At 39.2% G+C, this 17,155-nt stretch overlaps 1 protein-coding gene across 1 annotated transcript in view; it reads left to right on the forward strand.

Annotated features, from left to right (window-relative positions):
- ATP1B3 (ATPase Na+/K+ transporting subunit beta 3) overlaps positions 1–17,155 on the forward strand; it is a 46,515-nt gene that overhangs the window by 8,252 nt on the left and 21,108 nt on the right. The window contains exon 2 of the mRNA XM_047783714.1: positions 10,938–11,066. Coding sequence (XP_047639670.1) covers positions 10,938–11,066 — 129 coding nt within the window. The remainder of the gene's footprint in view (positions 1–10,937; positions 11,067–17,155) is intronic.

Genomic DNA, 17,155 nt, shown 5'->3' on the forward strand with positions numbered 1-17,155 from the left:
AAGGGAAAAGTGGCATGAGAGTTTCAGATGTCACTTCAGAATGAAAAACAAAGCCCATGTAAATGCTTTTGAACAAGAGGCTGCAAACTTATTCTTTAAAGGACCAGGTAATATTTTAGGTTTTGCCAGCCATACAGTGTCTCTTACAACTACTCAACTTTGCTATTAGTTCCTTGAATGTGGCCATAAACAGTATGTAAACTAGTGGCCTGTGTTTCAGTATTTTAATTACAAAAACAGGCAGCAGCAGTGGTTTGCTGACCTCTGCTCTAGAAGTTAGTGGTCAGTGTAGGCTAACCGAAGAAACCTGAACTGGTCTTAGACTGTGGACTCTCAGCTTTGTTCTTTTCATGTAACAAGAGTAACCTCATTATTTGAATTTTTACAGTACATATGTGAATAGTCAGTAAGTCCACTGTCATCCTCAGCTTCTTCCTTGGGTAACCACTGTTACCTGTAATACTTTTCCCCCCTGTATCTGGCCCACACCCATGGCATATGGAAGTTCCCAGGCAAGGAATCAAATTCTAGCCGCAACTGTTTAGCCATAACTGCAGCAACACTGGGTCCTTAACCCACTGTGCCAGGCTTGGAATTGGACCTGTGCCACCACAAAGACAAGCCAGATCATTAACCCACTGCTCCACAGCAGGAACTCCATATCTGTAATAGTTTTTGAAACATATATGTGGTATATTCACTTTGGACAAAGGTCTGATAGTGTCCTATAAAACTCATCCCATGACCCAGCAGTTCTAGGTGTTTGTTTATTCAAGAGAAATGAAAACATATGTCCACAAAAATACACAAAAATATTCATGGTAGCTCCAAACTGGAAACAGCCCAGGTGTCCAGCAGCAGAATGAATAAACAAACCAATGTCCACGCAATGGAATACTACTCAGCGGTAAAATGGAATGAACTCCAGATATACAAAACATGGGTGAAACCCACAGGCTGAACAGAAAAGCTTTACTAAGGAGAACATACTATACAATTTCATTTCTGTGAACCTCTAAAACAAGCAATACTTACTATTGCTAGAAAAAAGCCCAGAATGGTGTTTGCCTCTGGGGTAGTGGGCATGGGGATTGACTGGGAAGGGGCTTAAGAGAACTTTATAGGATGATGGAATAGTGATGGTAATGTTTTATATCTCGGTAACAGTTTGAATCATTAGCGGTGAATACATTTGTCAGTCCGTGGTAATTAGCAATTTGTGTATTCACTGAATCTAATTTTTTTCTCTCAGTTTGAGTTAATAAGCATTTTGAAGTGTTTAGGGGTTAAGTGTCCCCACATCCACAACTTGAAATGCATTAAAAAAATAGTGAATAGGAGCTAAATGTAGTAGACTATTCACTGTAGAATATAGGTGCATGTTCACTTACATTTCTTTTAACCTTTTTTTGTAATTATAAATATTCATAAATGAATGTTGGAGAAAAAGAATATTTGAATATACTGCCTTCCACCAAGCATGGAGTCTTTCCTACAGATAATGATTGCTTATCAGTTCTACTACTAGCCCTTTTCCAGCACATTTTATATGTAAATGTGTATGTGTGTATATATGGAATATGAAGGAATAGTTATAAATTTTGATTCTGATTGTTACAAATTCTGATTGTTATAAATTTCATAATTCTGCTTTTGCTGTATGTATTTTAAGCTTTATCTTTGCTCAGTACTTTTTGCTTGACTTTTTGACTTGAATTCTGGTTTGCTTAGGTAATACTGCCATATCTACATTTCATTTTGTTAGCCAAGATCTACTTTATTTTCAGCTGTTATGTGTTACAATTTTAGGTTTCATCTATAAATAGCATCTAGTGAGTTTTTTTAAAAACCCGCTTTGAGAATGTTTTTCGTTGGACTACTGTTAAATTATTCCTGTCCTGCTATTTTGGGAACCTTAATTTGTTATTAAATTAAATAAATTAAAAATTTGACGTTGTATAAAATACAGGCTGAAGTAGTGGCAATAGAAAATCATTGGCTGGCTGGTGAAGGATATATGAGTTGCAGATGGGCACAAGGAACCTTTCACCAGAAGGTGATAGAAATGTTCTGTATCATAGTGTAATGGGTGGTTTCACAGTTTATGCAACTTAGTTATTGGGATTGTGCACTTGGAATCAATGAAAATAATTAACGTAAATTATCCCTCAGACCTGAGATAAGGAAAAAAAATTAAAATCAACACTTACTCTTATGTTACCAGCGGGTCTTACTGATTTTTTTGCTCACCATTGCTTCATATATTTTTCATCATTGGGTTAGATTTTTCTTCTTTTTTTCTTTTTCTTTTTTGGCTTCCCTGAAGCATATGCAGTTCCCAGGCCAGGGATCAGATCCTAGCCGCAGTTACAACATATGCCAGAGCTGTGGCAACGTGTGGTTCCTTAATCCACTGTACTGGCCCAGGGTCTGAACCTTTGACCCAGTGCTCCAGAGACACGGCCGTTGGCGCCACAGCGGGAAGTCCATATTTTCATTATTTTTTATTTTTTGGCTGCGACCACATCATGTGGAAGTTCTCAGGCCAGGGATGATGGAACCTGCGCCACAGTGGTGGCCCAAGCCACTGAAGTGACAATGCCAGGTTCTTATCCTGTTGCTGCACAAGAGATCTCCTTCTTTGGCTTAATTAAAAATTTTTTGTTTTCTCCTGGCCGCTACCACCTCAGCTGCCCTCCCCAAGCTAGAAAGTTTGGCTTAAATTTTTAAAGAAAACTTAAAAAAAAATGAAAACTGTACAATTACTAGCTTTTTCTGGAATTTAGTCTCTAAGCTTTGTATTTTTTTTCAACTTAGATAACATGTAAATAAGTTTTTCTTCCTTTACCACATCCCTCAATCCCTTATTCAGAGGTAACCACTATTTATGAATTTGATTTTTTAAGTTTCTGGTCCATTAGCAAATATGATATATAGTAATTTATAGAATTTTGAAATTATTTTGAGTGTTTTAAATTTGAGTATGTGGTATGTATCATTCTGAGGTTACTTTTTTTCCACTTGGAGGTTTTTTTTTGGTTGGTTGGTTGGTCTTTTTTTTTAAGGGCTGGTTGCACCAGCGGCATATAGAGGTTCCCAGGTTAGGGGTCCAATTGGAGCTGGACCTGCTGGCCTACGACACAACCACAGCAACGCCAGATCCAAGGTGCATCACCAATCCTTAGCCCACTGGGGATCACACCCGACTAGTTCCTAGTCACATTTGTTTCCACTGCACCATGATGGGAACTCCTCTACTTGGAGTTTTTGAGGTCTATTTCATTCCTGTTTAAACTACAATTAATTTTAGTAATTGTAATTTAGTAATTACTGTAATTTTCCATCATGTATTTTATTTCTTCTTTGAGGACACTTAGGTTGTTAGCAATTTTTTTGTTATTGCTTGTCAATTTTGGGGGGTGTATAACCATTCTTACAGGTGGAATTGAGGGTAGTAGATATTCTAAGTCCTGCACGTCTGGCGATGTCCTTTTGTTTTCTTGGTTGGTTGATCTTTTAGTTTATAATCATTTTTCCTCAATTTGGAATATATTGTTTTATTTTTGGCAGATGAGATATCTGTCGGTCATATTTCTCTGCCCTAGGTGGAACCTCTTTTATCTTTTTAGAATCTTTAAAGACATTTTTGCTTTATTACTACTCTGAAGTTTTACCTGTTACGGGGTGTCTAGTTACAGGGTGTTTTCTAGTAGTTCTCAATCTTTTCTAGTCTAGATACAAAATATCTTATTTCTTTGAGCATTCTCCACACTCCACTCTTTTCTTGCGGAATTCTTGTTAGATTTGTTGATATTCCGGTTCTCTTCCCCCATGTCTCAACAATCTCCATACACTCCCTCTCTACATTCTTGCCCAATTTTATAGAATACCTTGGTTTGATCTTTTACTTCCCTGAATTTTTCTTTGGTCTGGCCAATTCTCTAGATAATGCTTTATTCTAAAATTTGTTTTTTAAACAGCTTAAGTGAGTTGTTATGGTGACACACAGTAGACTGCATGTGTTTAAAGAGTATGACTTGAGTTTTGATGTATACTCATCTATATGTATATATGTATAGTACTCATGAAACTATCACTAAAGGTAATGAAAATATTCATCACCCCCCCAAATACCCTCTTTCCCATTTGTAATCTTTCTTTTTCCCTAACTCTTCAGGATCTAGGGATAGATCTGCTTTTGTTTGACACTTTAGATTAGTTTGTGTTTTCTGAAACTTGAAATGCATGGAATCATGTAGCATGTGCTCTTTGGCATAGAGGGTGCTGAGTTCTTTCATTTAGCATAATTACCTTGAGAAATAGACCATGAATAGTATTCCATTGTATGGATATACCAGAATTTATTACTTCATGAGTAGATGTCTTTTTGGGTTGTTGGCAGTTTTTAGTGATTACAAATAAAGCATTTATGAATGTGCATATCCCATTCCCCCTGTGAGCATGTGCTTTTATTTTTCCTGGTGAAATATCTAGGAGTGGATTAGCTGGATCCTATCATAGGTGTATGCTACTGACTTTTCAGAAAATTGTTTTCCAAAACGGGTTTTTGTTTTAATTTGGTCACATTCCCACCATCAGTACACTAGTGTTTCAGTTGCTCCAGTCCTGGGCCATCATTTGTTATGTCAGTCTTCAAAATTTCTAGCATTCTGGTGAACATGTAGTGCTTTTGATTTGCCCTTCCCTGATGACTAGTGATGTTGAATGTTTTCATGAGCTTTTCTTTTGTGTGTGTGTGATTCTTATTACATCTTTGATGAAGTTTCTGTTCAGAACTTGCTCATTTTTTAAGAAATTTGTTTTGTTGTAAGTGTTCTTTAAATATTCTAGATGCAGATTAAGTACTTTATTGGTTATATTTTATACAAAAAAAAAAATCTCCCCAGTCTGGTTTGCTTTTTATGTTTTCTTAAGTATCCGGATTTTTCTTTGGTTTGCCTCTTCTCTAGTTCAGCTTACCTATAAGTTTTATAGTTTCAATAATCAGAATATGAGATCAAATTTTGAAAAATTAATCCTTTCGGGAGTTCCTGTGGTGGCTCAGCAAAAATGAATCTGACTAGTATCCATAAGGGCACAGGTTCAATCTCTGGCCTGGGGATCCGGCATTGCTTTGAGATATGGTATGGTCGCAGATGTGGCTCAGATCTGGCATTGCTGTGGCATAGGCCGGTGGCTACAGCTCTGATTCTCAACCCCTAGCCTGGGAACCTCCATATGCCACGGGTGCGGCCCTAAAAAGACAAAAAAGAAAAGAAAAGAAAAATTATCCTTTCACTTCCTACTCTGTATTTTAATTATAGTCATGCTCCCCCCCATTTGTTTTAATATCCTGTTATAACCCATTATATGCCCAGTTTTTTCAGGCATTTCTTTATTTGTTGCATTTGCTACTTTATTGGATTAGTTTTTTTCTCAAGTATTTTGAATTGCTTCAATCTCTTTTTTGTAATTACTTTCCTGTCAACAGCATTCAGGATGAGGCACAGGTAGCCAAGAGCTGGTTTAGGAAACTCCTTTAGATTTTCACCAGCCCATGCAGGACCTTGCCCAGTTTTTATCCCATGCTCCCTGCTCTTACTTCAAAGTAGATGGTACTGCTACTGTGAGTAGTTACTGGGCACCAGGGGCATGTGTGTGTTGGGCGTAGGAACAAAGTTGTACTCACCTGGCTGCTCCTGCTGTGGAGCCATCTAGTCTTTGGCCCAGAGCGTCCTCCTCTTCTCCATCTTCGGTGAGCTAACTTGTTTCTGGAAGTCCTCCTCTGATGAAATCCCTTTCCTTTTTCTTCCTGTTAGAGACAGTTAATTCTTTCTCTTTTCTTCTCCCTAGCACTTGATGTCTGTAATTCTTTGTTTATATGTCTGTCAGTTGTGGTAACTGAACTCTTAGAAGGAGCAGATGTTTTAGTCCATGTAATTTCTGTCACCTGGAGTAACACAGAAGACTTGGATGATAGATTTTTCAGAGAATGGGAGTTTTAATTACAAAAGGTAATAGCTTGAGGCTCCCAGGAAAAGCAGACCAGGTAAGGTAGCACATGGAGAGGTACTGGTTTGGTACTGGTTCCTCTTGCTGGTAACTTAATCCTAGGCATGTTATTTAATTTTGTTTAATCTTTTTATACTACCATGATTTTAATAAATATATAGAATGTTTGTGTATTAAAGCATAGTATTTTTAATTATAGAAATAGTACATGCTTATTAGTTTAAGAAAAATCTTTCAATGGGGAACAAGTTTTTTCTTAACAAGTGGTACTGGGACAACAGGATATCCATACACAAAACAATGAAATTGAACCCATTCTTGATACTATGTAGAAAAATTAGTATGCAGTGGATCAAAGACCCAAACTTAAGAGCTAAAACTAAAAATTCTTAGAAAACATAGCTGGGGAGTTCTTGTTGTGGCTCAGTGGTAACTAATTTGCCTAGTATCCATGAGCACGTGGGTTTGATCCCCAGCGTCGTTCAGTGGGTTAAGGATCCAGTGTTGCCATGAGCTCTAGTGTAGGTTACACATGTGACTCAGATCTGGCTGTAGCATAGGCTGGCAGCTGCAGCTCCTATTCAACCTTCTAACCTGGGAACTTTGATATGCTGCAGGTGTGGCCCTAAAAAGACACAAAAAAGAAAACATAGTTGCAGGTCTTCATGACTTTGAATTAGGCAGTAGTCTCTTTCAGATATGATACTGAAGGTTAAACAATCAAGGAAAAAATAGATAAATTGGACTTCCTTGAGATTAAGAACTCTTCTGCTTTAAAGGACAATGCCATGGAAGTAAAAAGACAGGAGTTCCCTGGTGGCCTAGCAGTCAAGGATCTGATGTTGTCACTCCTGTGGTGCAGGTTTGAGCCCTGGGCTGGGAACTTCTGCATGCCAGGGCTGAAGCCAAAAATAAATAAATAAAAATTAAGAGAATTTCCCACTGTTGGTGCAGTGGGATCAGCAACATCTTGGGAGTGCTGGGGCACAGGTTCAGTGCCCAGCACGGTGGATTAAAGATCTGGCGTTGCTGCACTTGTGGCTTAGGTGGTAACTGTGGCTCGGATCTGATCCTTGGCCCAGGAACTCCCATATGCCACAGGGCAGCCAAAAAAGAAAAAAATTAAAAAAAATTAAAAAGTGAAAAGACAATCCACAGAATGGGAGAAAATTATTGTACATCGTATATCTGATAAGAGGCTTGTGTCTGTAGTATATAAAGAACTCTTAGAATTCAAATTTAAAAATGGACCAAGGATCTGAATAGACAGTTCTCCAAAGAAGATGCAAATGACCAATAAGCTTATGAAAAGATGTTCAACATTATTAGCCAATAGGGAAGTGCCAGTTAAATCCACAATAAGGTAACCCTTTATATTGGGAAGTGTTGATGAGGCTGTGGAGAAATTGGAATCATGATGTTGGGAGTGTAAAATATTACAGTCTGACACTTAAAAGACTAAATGGAGTTACCATATGACCAAGCAGTCCCACTCATAGGTGAATGGAATGTGAATTATACCCTTCTATAAGAATAGCTATTAACGACTTCTGTTTTTATTTTCTGGCTTTTTTTTTTTTTTTTCTTAGTGTAGGGGAAAGGAAGTTAAGTAGATAAAATACTGACAATTTGTGATTGGTCTTTAATATATAATTTTTTTAAGTGAGATTATAAGTTTGGTTTTAGCAGGATTATCTTATTATATTATTATTATTATCTTATTAAGAAGGGAAAACTAGCTTTAGTGCCAGAAATCAGTTATTTACTCCCTACATTCAAAAAGGACTTAATGGCCACTAATGCAGGGCATCAGGTTTGGGACATGGCTGTTAATTTGTGTATCTATTTTATGAACCTAACTATAGGCAGTTTTAACACTTTTGTTCATGTTTGCTATATGCTTTTTTTTTTTTTTTTTTCTTGTGGCATATGGAGGTTCCCAGGCTAGGAGTCCTTGAATTGGAGCTACAGCTGTACAGCTGCCAGCCTACACCACGGCTACAGCAACACAGGATCCAAGCTGCCTCTGCGACTTACACCACAGCTCACGGCAACACCAGATCCTTAACCCACTGAGCAAGGCCAGGGATTGAACCCACGTCCTCCTCATGAATCCTAGATGGGTTTGTTATCGGCTGCGCTACGATGGGAATTCCCTGCTCTATGTTCTTTTGCTTTGCAACCTTTTTTTTTTTTTTTTTTTTTGCTTTTTAGGACTGCACCTGCGGCATATGGAGGTTCCCAGGCTGGGGGTCTAATTGAGGCTACAGCTGCTGGCCTACGCCACAGCCACAGCAAGGCCAGATCTGAGCTGCGTCTGCAACCTACCCCAACAGCTCAGGGCAACGCTGGATCCTCAACCCACTAAGTGAGGCCAGGGATCGAACCCAAAACCTCATGGTTCCTAGTCAGATTCCTTTCTGCTGTGACACGCTGGGAACTCCCCCCCCCCCCCCCCTTTTTTCCAATAAATTTTTAAATCATTTGAAAATGATATGATAATTTTTGTTTGTTTGTTTGTTTTTTTGGTTTGTTTTGTTTTTGTCTTGTCTCTTTTGCCATTTCTTGGGCCGCTCCCGTGGCATATGGAGGTTCCCAGGCTAGGGGTCTAATCAGAGCTGTAGCTGCTGGCCTATGCCAGAGCCACAGCAACATGGGATCCAAGCCGCATCTGCAACCTACACCACAGCTCACAGCAACGCTGGCTCCTTAACCCACTGAGCAAGGCCAGGGATCGAACCCGCAACCTCATGGTTCCTGGTCGGATTCGTTAACCACTGAGCCATGACGGGAACTCCTGATGATGTTTTGAGATGACTTTAAAACACTTCTCAATAAACTCTTAGCACTTATGTTTTAAACTTCTCCGAACTTAAACTTCTCCAGATTAGTATCCGCTGTATCGGTTGACAAAATACTGTGGCCTCAGGCTGCCTTTTTTTTTAAAGTGAAGGTTCTATTGGAATACAGCCCCCTACTCATTACATTTATGTATTTGTCAACCATGGTCTGCTGTGTGGAGGGTTTTTGTTTTTTGTTTTGTTGTTGTTGTTTTTTGTCTTTGTGCCTTTTCTAGGGCCACTCTCATGGCATATGGAGGTTCCCAGGCTAGGGGTCTAATCGGAGCTGTAGCCACTGGCCTACACCACGGCCACAGCAACATGGGATTCAAGCCGAGTCTGCAACCTACACCATAGCTCACGGTAATGCCGGATCCTTAACCCACTGAGCAAGGCCAGGGATCGAACCCGCAACCTCATGGTTCTTAGTTGGCTTCATTAACCACTGAGCGACGACGGGAACTACCATGTGTGGAGGGCTTTTATATCCATTAGTTTCTACAAATATGCAGATCTGAGAGATTCGTTTTTCTCCTCTATCTCATTAAACCAGCCTTTGGGCTTTGCATGTGTTTCATTTCCCTCTGCAGTAAACTGATCACTTCATTGAGATTGGTCTTCCTTTGTTTTTCTGCAACAGGCTCACTCTGTGTGGTAGGGAAGTGATGCTGTCTGGAGGTGACATGCTGTGCTCCTTTCTTCCTTCTGTCCTTTCGCTCCCTGTTTTGGCCTCCTGGTAATTGGGGCAGGGGGAGGATGGGGAATGCTAGTCTGAATTAAAATGAAATTGCTTTAACTGTCTCCCCTTTACTTTAAAAGAGGGGAGGCGGTTTCTTGGCCTGCAAGTAACCAGTGAAATTTATCTAGCTTTTGGCACAATCTGCTCTGGGGTCACGGGGTCTTTTTGAGTATCAGAGGAATGTTGTAGAGCCACTCCCCAGAAGAAGAATGGATATATTCAGAAACGTATTATTATAGAAATCTTTGAAGCTCTGAAGTTAATCCTTGCTGGTGATGAGTGAGGGTGAAGGGGGTCCATAGATTCCAGGTTTGGAACCCCTGCTCTAGCCCTTCTGCTAGGAGTAGAATGTGGCAAGCAAATATGACTAAGCAGGCTTTTAGACTGGAAAATAGAGCTGATGTTAATTCTGGGGAATTAAGTGTCTCTACCATTTCTGTACCTGGGGATTTGTGGAATATTTGTTGACCATTAGTTTTTAAATGGTCAAATATAAATGTGTGATGTTAACAATATATCCTTGTATATAATCTTTGGTGACCACTTATCATGTTAAAACTTTGAATGTAGATATTTGAGAAAAATAATTCTAGATGTTCTCAGAATAAATCACTGGCTTAGGCTAGATCCATCTTAGTGTTTCCAGATTGTGAAGGAAAAAAAAATGTTTAGCCCTTGATGTTGAAACTTGGTGTCTGCCAGCTCTTGCTTCCTCCTGCTTAGCAGTGGAGTTGTCATATCCCTCATTGGTCAGAGTGCTTGTTTCTGATCGTGTCCTCTTCACTTTTGCATGAAGCTTCCACTCAACCAGTGTTTTCTAAACTTTATTCACTGAATACTATCTTTATGATTTGCCTTTTCTGCATATTTCCTGGCTTACTTTTAAGCCCAAATTTATGCAAATAATTACTGTGAAATACAAGGTTGATGTCATAATTCTTTTGTCACTTAAAGGAACATATACATATGGGGTGTTCTGTCCAACCTAAAATCATCTTTTATATTTCTAGAGGGCATCTAATCCCTTTTTTGTAAACGCTCCCTAATGTGCTGGAATTTTAAAGCTCTGACCTTGAATTAGTATTATCTGTGGAAGCTACTTGTACTTAGAAGTATCAGGAGAGAAAGGGGGTCACAGGATGGGTGGGTGCTGCCTGCTGAAATACCCCTTGCTTGGGCGAATTCATATCATTCTGAATATGAAGATACTTGGCTGTGTGCATGGCAAAGCTTGGAACCCTACCCTTGCAGTGGTTGGTTTGTTTTTTCACCCTTTCACACACATGCGCACGCACACATGCAGTGTGTACGTCTCCAGATTTTATGAGTTTTATTTTCTTTTACAGGTTTGATCTTGCTCTTCTACCTAGTCTTTTATGTGTTCCTGGCTGCACTCTTTGCATTCACAATGTGGGTTATGCTTCAGACCCTGAACGATGAGGTTCCAAAATATCGTGACCAGATTTCTAGTCCAGGTAATTATGTTGTGATTATTGTGGCTTCTAACAAAATTGAATTATACTTTATCTTCTCCGAAAGTCTGTATTATATAGCAAGTAGATGATGTTAAACTTTAGAGTTAGATAATGTGAAAGTTTTTATTTTGTTTGCTATTTAATATTTACATACTGATTATGAAGACCTGTAATAATTACACAGTGATATAAATACCTTTGTTATTTATATAATGATATAAAAACTAGCTGATAAATTTTGAGTCCTTTGCCAGGAATAAGCAGAAATGAATATTGAGAATTAGGGTGAAGCCAGATTGACGATTATAGTCATAGTTAGGAATAGCGTTAATGAATATTGTGTAGCAGTTTCACTTTGCTCTGAGTAATTTACTAATAAAGTATGTATTTCAGTTCTCTCATGGGTTAGAGCATTGGTCTTGTGAAATACATGCTTCATGATTTTAATTGCTTCACATGGAAATAGTAAGAAGTATTAAATAATGATACATCAATTGAGAAAAAAATGAGACTGTTGATATGTTTAATTATTCTCTCTTGATTGTGTCAAGGGGAAAAAAATCCTCCAGGATACTGCAGAATATACTTCAGTATGGACAAAAAAAATCTTTTTTTTTTTTTTTTTTGCTTTTTAGGGCTGTACTTGCTGCACATGGAGATTCCCAGGCTAGGGGGTCCATCGGACCTACAGTTGCCAGCCTATGTCACAGCCACTGCAACGCAGAATCTGAGCCGGTCTGCGACCTACGCCACAGCTCACAGCAATGCCAAATCCTTAACCTACTGAGCAAGGCCAGGGATCAAACTAGCAACCTCATTGTTCCTAGTCAGATTCGTTTCTGCTGTGCCACACCCCGAACTCCAAGTACGGAAAAAATCTTACTGGAACACTTGTTTAAGTTATATTTTTTCCCCTGCCCCATTTTATTTATTTATTTGTTTTGCCATGCCTGCAGCACATGGAAGTTCCTGGGCCAGGGATCGAACCTGTGCTATAGCAGTGACAATGCTGAATCCTTAACTGCTAGGGCACTAGGAAACAATCTGATTTTATTCTTTTTAAATAGTCTTTGAATGCCATTTCTCCCGTCGTTGTTGGACATGGCTCTTGTCCTCAAGGTGCTGGCAGTTTTTGTAGAAGTAAGATAACAATGTGTAGAAACCCAGTGTATCTAATTTCCAGAAATGTGGAACAACTTCCAGAGATGGTAGCAATGGAAAGGCTGTTCATGGAGGAGTGAAGTGTGGGCAGCAGGCAGGATGGACACACAGGCCAGGGAAGGTGAGAGTCTAGGAGTTTCTCTCTGGAGCAGTGGTTCTCATCCGGCTGTGATTTGCCCTCCAGGGCCATTCAGCACAGTCTGGAGATATTTTTGATTGTCACAACTAGAGAGGTGCCAGGGCTGTTGTTAAAAATCCCTACAATGCACAGGACAACCCTCTACAACAAAGAATCATCCAGTCTAGAATTTCATTAGGGCTAGGGCTGAGAAAACCTGGCCTAGATCCTTGCTTACTGCATGGACTTCCCAGCCTTATCAGCATCAAGACTGAATCAGTTTCCCCAACCAATTTCTTAGAACAATTTGTCCTTTTATCTTGTTCTTTGTTTGCAGCTAATATTTATCTAAGTAACTCTTCATTCTATTTGACCATGTATCTGAAACTAGCTCCATGTTAATACTTCCATCTCCTATGTGTAGCCCTATCTTCTTTTTACATAGACAGATTCTAAGGTAATTATTTCTTTTCCTAAGTTATGCGACTTTATGCGACTTTATTGTCATTTAACATAATCTTATGATCTACTTCAGAAATATTAAACTGTTTATAATTGCACAGTAAAATGTGTTCAGTATCCTTTAAGTGTAGTGTTTTGTTTTGTTTCGGCTGCATCTGTGGCATGTAGAAGTTCCCAGGCCAGGTTTCAACCCATGCCACAGCAGTAACAAGAGCTGCTGCATTAACAGTACCATTCCTTAATCAGCTATGCCACAAGGGAAACTCCTTAAGTATATGGCTTTCTATGTTATTTTTAAAATTTTTTATTTTTTGTCTTTTTTTTTTTTAATAGGGCCACACATATGGAGGTTCCCAAGCTAGGGGTTGGTTCAGAACTACAGTGGCTGGCCTATGTCACAGCCACAGCAATACCAGATCCAAGCTTTGCGATCTACACCACAGCTCAGGGCTACGCTGAATCCTTAACCCACTGAGCAAGGCCAGGGATCAAACCCACAACCTCATGGTTCCCAGTTGGATTTGTTTCCACCGCACCGTGATGGAAACTTATATTTTGTGTCTTTTTAGGGCCTTTTGTGTGGCAAACGGAAGTTCCAAAGGTAGGGGTCGCATTGGAGCTGCACCTGCAGGCCTACACCACAGCTACAGCAAAGCAGGTTGCAGTTGCATCTGCAGCCTACATCACAGCTCATGGCAACACTGGATCCTTAACCCACTGAGTGAGGCCAGGATCAAACCCGAGTCCTCATGTATACTAGTTGGGTTTGTTACTGATGAGCTACAACGGGAACTCCTGAGTTTCTTAAAGTTATTCACCAAGTGTATTGTAGTACTGATAAACTTATCATTAGTTTAAATAAATATATATATATGCACATGCATGTTATTATAATATTATAACAATATATATATTAGATGAATGTACATTCATTTGTTAGACATGATTTTTCTCTTTGTAAAGGGATTATGGGTAATTTAAATTTTTCTTTCTATTTGTATCTTCTAAGATTTAAAAAAAAAACAACATTAATTAAACATTATGTTAGGTGGTTTTTTTTGTTTTTGTGTTTGTTTGTTTTTCTTTTTTCTTGGGTTGCACCTGCAGCATAAGGAGGTTCCCAGGCTAAGGGTTGAATCAGAGCTGTAGCCTCCCGCCTAACGCTGCAGCCACAGCAACTCTGGATCCAAGCCATGTCTGTGACCTACACCACAGCTTATGGCAATGCTGGATCCTTAACCCACTGAGTGAGGCCAAGGATTGAACCCGCAACCTCATGGTTCTTAGTCAGATTCGTTAACCACTGTGCCATGGCGGGAACTCCATGTTAGTTTTTTTTTTAAATGGCATCATTTCAAGAGTGTATTTGTACCTGGCAAAAGAGGTGCTAGTTGGAAATTAGCATTTATATTAACAAATACACACATATAACATAAATACACTGTTTATCCATACCCCTACAGACACACACACGCGTGCATACATGCACGCACACACTCTTGTCCCAGTGGTTTAAATTGTAAGGAGGTAAGAGTTACTGTAGCCTTCACATTCTGTTGACGTTTATGGTTTTGAGTAAGCCAAGACTTTATTTGGAGGAATTAAGTGTACTATGTCAAAAATGCAGCTGTACAGCACACTCCTGCTGTGGCTTTTTACTTAAGAATTCCAAATAGGTTGTTAAATAGCAGGTACTGAAGCTCCAAGAGATTGCTGGGCAGATCTAAGAAATTGCTTATATCAGAAATTTAGTTTTAGACATTTAGGTCTATAAAGTTTTTGAAAATTGAGTCATTTATTTTAGTGCCGCACCTACAGCATGTGGAGGTTCCCAGGCTAGGAGTTGAATCAGAACTGTAGCTGCCAGCCTACACCACAGCCACAGCAACACAGGATCTGAGCAGGGTCTGCAACCTACACCACAACTTACGGCCACACTGGCCTCTTACTCCACGGAGCAAGGCCAGGGATCGAACCTGCGTCCTCATGGATGCTAGTCAGATACGTCTCTGCTGCGCCACGACAGGAACTTCGAAATTTGAGTCATTTAAAAATTACCATAAAACTTAGTCATGTTAAAGGGATGTAATCTTTTTTTAATAAATAAATTTTTTTAAATAATGTTTTTCTTCAGAATTTATTTAGTTTGGAGTTCCTTTGTGGCACAGCATTGTCATTGCAGTGGTTCAGGTCACTGCTGTGGTGTGGGTTCAGTCCCTGGCCCAGGAACTCCTCCTTGTGCTGCTAGTGTGGCCAAAAAAATACAAATAAAAAATTTCTTTCTTTCTTTTTTTGCCTTTTTAGGGCCACACCCACAGCATATGTAGGTTCCCAGGCTAGAGGTCGAATGGGAGGTATAACTGCTGGCCTACACCCAGCAACTCGGGATCTGAGCCGTGTCTGACCTACACCACAGCTCACGGCAACACCGGATCCTTAACCCACTGAGCCATGATGGAAACTCCAAAAATTTTTTTCCTTAATATAAAACTAGATGTTTTGGAATTCCCATCGTGGCTCAGTTGTTAACGAATCCAACTAGGAACCATGAGGTTGTGGGTTCAATCCCTGGGCTTGCTCAGTGGGTTAACGATCTGGCATTGCCATGAGCTATGGTGTAGGTCGCAGACGAGGCTCAGATCTGGCGTTGCTGTGGCTCTGGCGTAGGCTGGTGTCTACAGCTCTGATTAGACCCCTAGCCTGGGAACCTCCATATGCTGCGGGAAGCGGCCCAAGAAATGGCAGAAAGACAAAAAAAAAAAAAGAAAAAATGGATGTTTTATTAAAAGTTGGGTTTTCTTTCTTTCTTTCTTTCTTTTTTTTTTAGGGCTGCATCTGCGGCATAGGGAGGTACCCAGGCTCGGGGTTGAATAGGAGCTGCAGCTGCTAGCCTATGCCACAGCCACACGGGATCTGAGCAATGTTAGCGACCTACACCACAGCTCACAGCTATGCTGGATCGTTAACTCAGTCCAAGCCAGGGATTGAACCTGTGTCTTCATGGATATTAGTCGGGGGTTCATTACCGCTGAGCCATGATGGGAATTCCAGGGTTTTTCTTAAGTTTAGACAGTTTTATACAGTTATGTGTAAGCTGCCTTGATTTGGCATATATAATTACAGTATATTATGTCTTTTAAATTATGTCTTGTTTCTGCCGTAAAACCTTGAGAATAAAAACAATTTCATATATACACAGATGGTCATTTCACATACTGGATGGTCAGGTTTTATTCCTACATTGAACATTTTTATAAAACATTCGACAATTGATTTTTGCGGTCGATGCAGTAGGCCGCAAAATAGGAAAAATAGGCATTTGTGATCATCCAAATCAAGTGATCTGGTATGTTGAGGCAGTAGGTGAACAGTGAATCTAATTGGGTCTCTTTTGTGCTGCATGAGGACTAAGATTTGCTCTGCCATTTAGGAACGTTGATTTTTTTTTTTTTTTTAATCATAGTTGGGTAGCATCAGATCTGGTTTAACTTAGGAGCCTGGCAGATCAACACAGCCAGGATTTAGAATTTGAAACAAACTGGATTTGATCTAAAATGAATTAGGTGTCTATGAACAGCCATTTTCATGAAAAGTAAAACAGCACTTATTTTCAGATTCAATGCAAGGCTAATCTGTAATAACTTTGATATATGAGGAATGTTTAGAGACTAGTGAAAATTTGGGGATTGTTTTTTTAAGTTGTTGTGCAATCCTGAATGTAGATATGGTTTTTAATGGAGGAACACTTATATTAAAGTTGGAAGCCTGATTATGTTCCTTGCAGATAAACATGCTTAAATTTTCTATGAATAAAATCATGCAAACATGTTCTGCAGACGTGTATTAACTCCTTATATGAAATTGTTGGTAGCTATGTTCCAAGTCAGTATGAGAAAACCACATTGTAGTTATAGAGCAGGTTTATTATTGAAGGAAGAATATTTAACTATAGAGTTAAAATTGTCTCTTTCATTGAACAAGTAAGCTTTCTTTGTAAATGTTTCCAGATAGTTGCAATTTGCATGACAAAGTACTCAGATTTTGCTTCGCTAAAATTTTCTCCAGAAATGGCAATTGGAAAAACCTAAAATATTAAATACAAAATGAATGTAGAAAGTATAAAGTAAAACTTACAGCTTTTAAAATAAGGAACAGAGTGGTGCTAATTAAGAGAAAGCTTCTAGTTGGTATTATGTGAGGTAATACTGAAGACTTGGGATTCTTTCCATTTTAGATGTCTGTCTTCATAGTCAGATAGAAATGGGAAGTTTTTTTTTTTTTTTTCCAGCAAGAAATAGATTTACTAGGATAGGACACTTATGAGAGATGCAAGTGGGCAGGCAAGGAA

The sequence above is a fragment of the Phacochoerus africanus genome, chromosome 1 (assembly GCF_016906955.1).
Source record: "Phacochoerus africanus isolate WHEZ1 chromosome 1, ROS_Pafr_v1, whole genome shotgun sequence".
NCBI classification, from domain to species: Eukaryota; Metazoa; Chordata; class Mammalia; order Artiodactyla; family Suidae; genus Phacochoerus; species Phacochoerus africanus.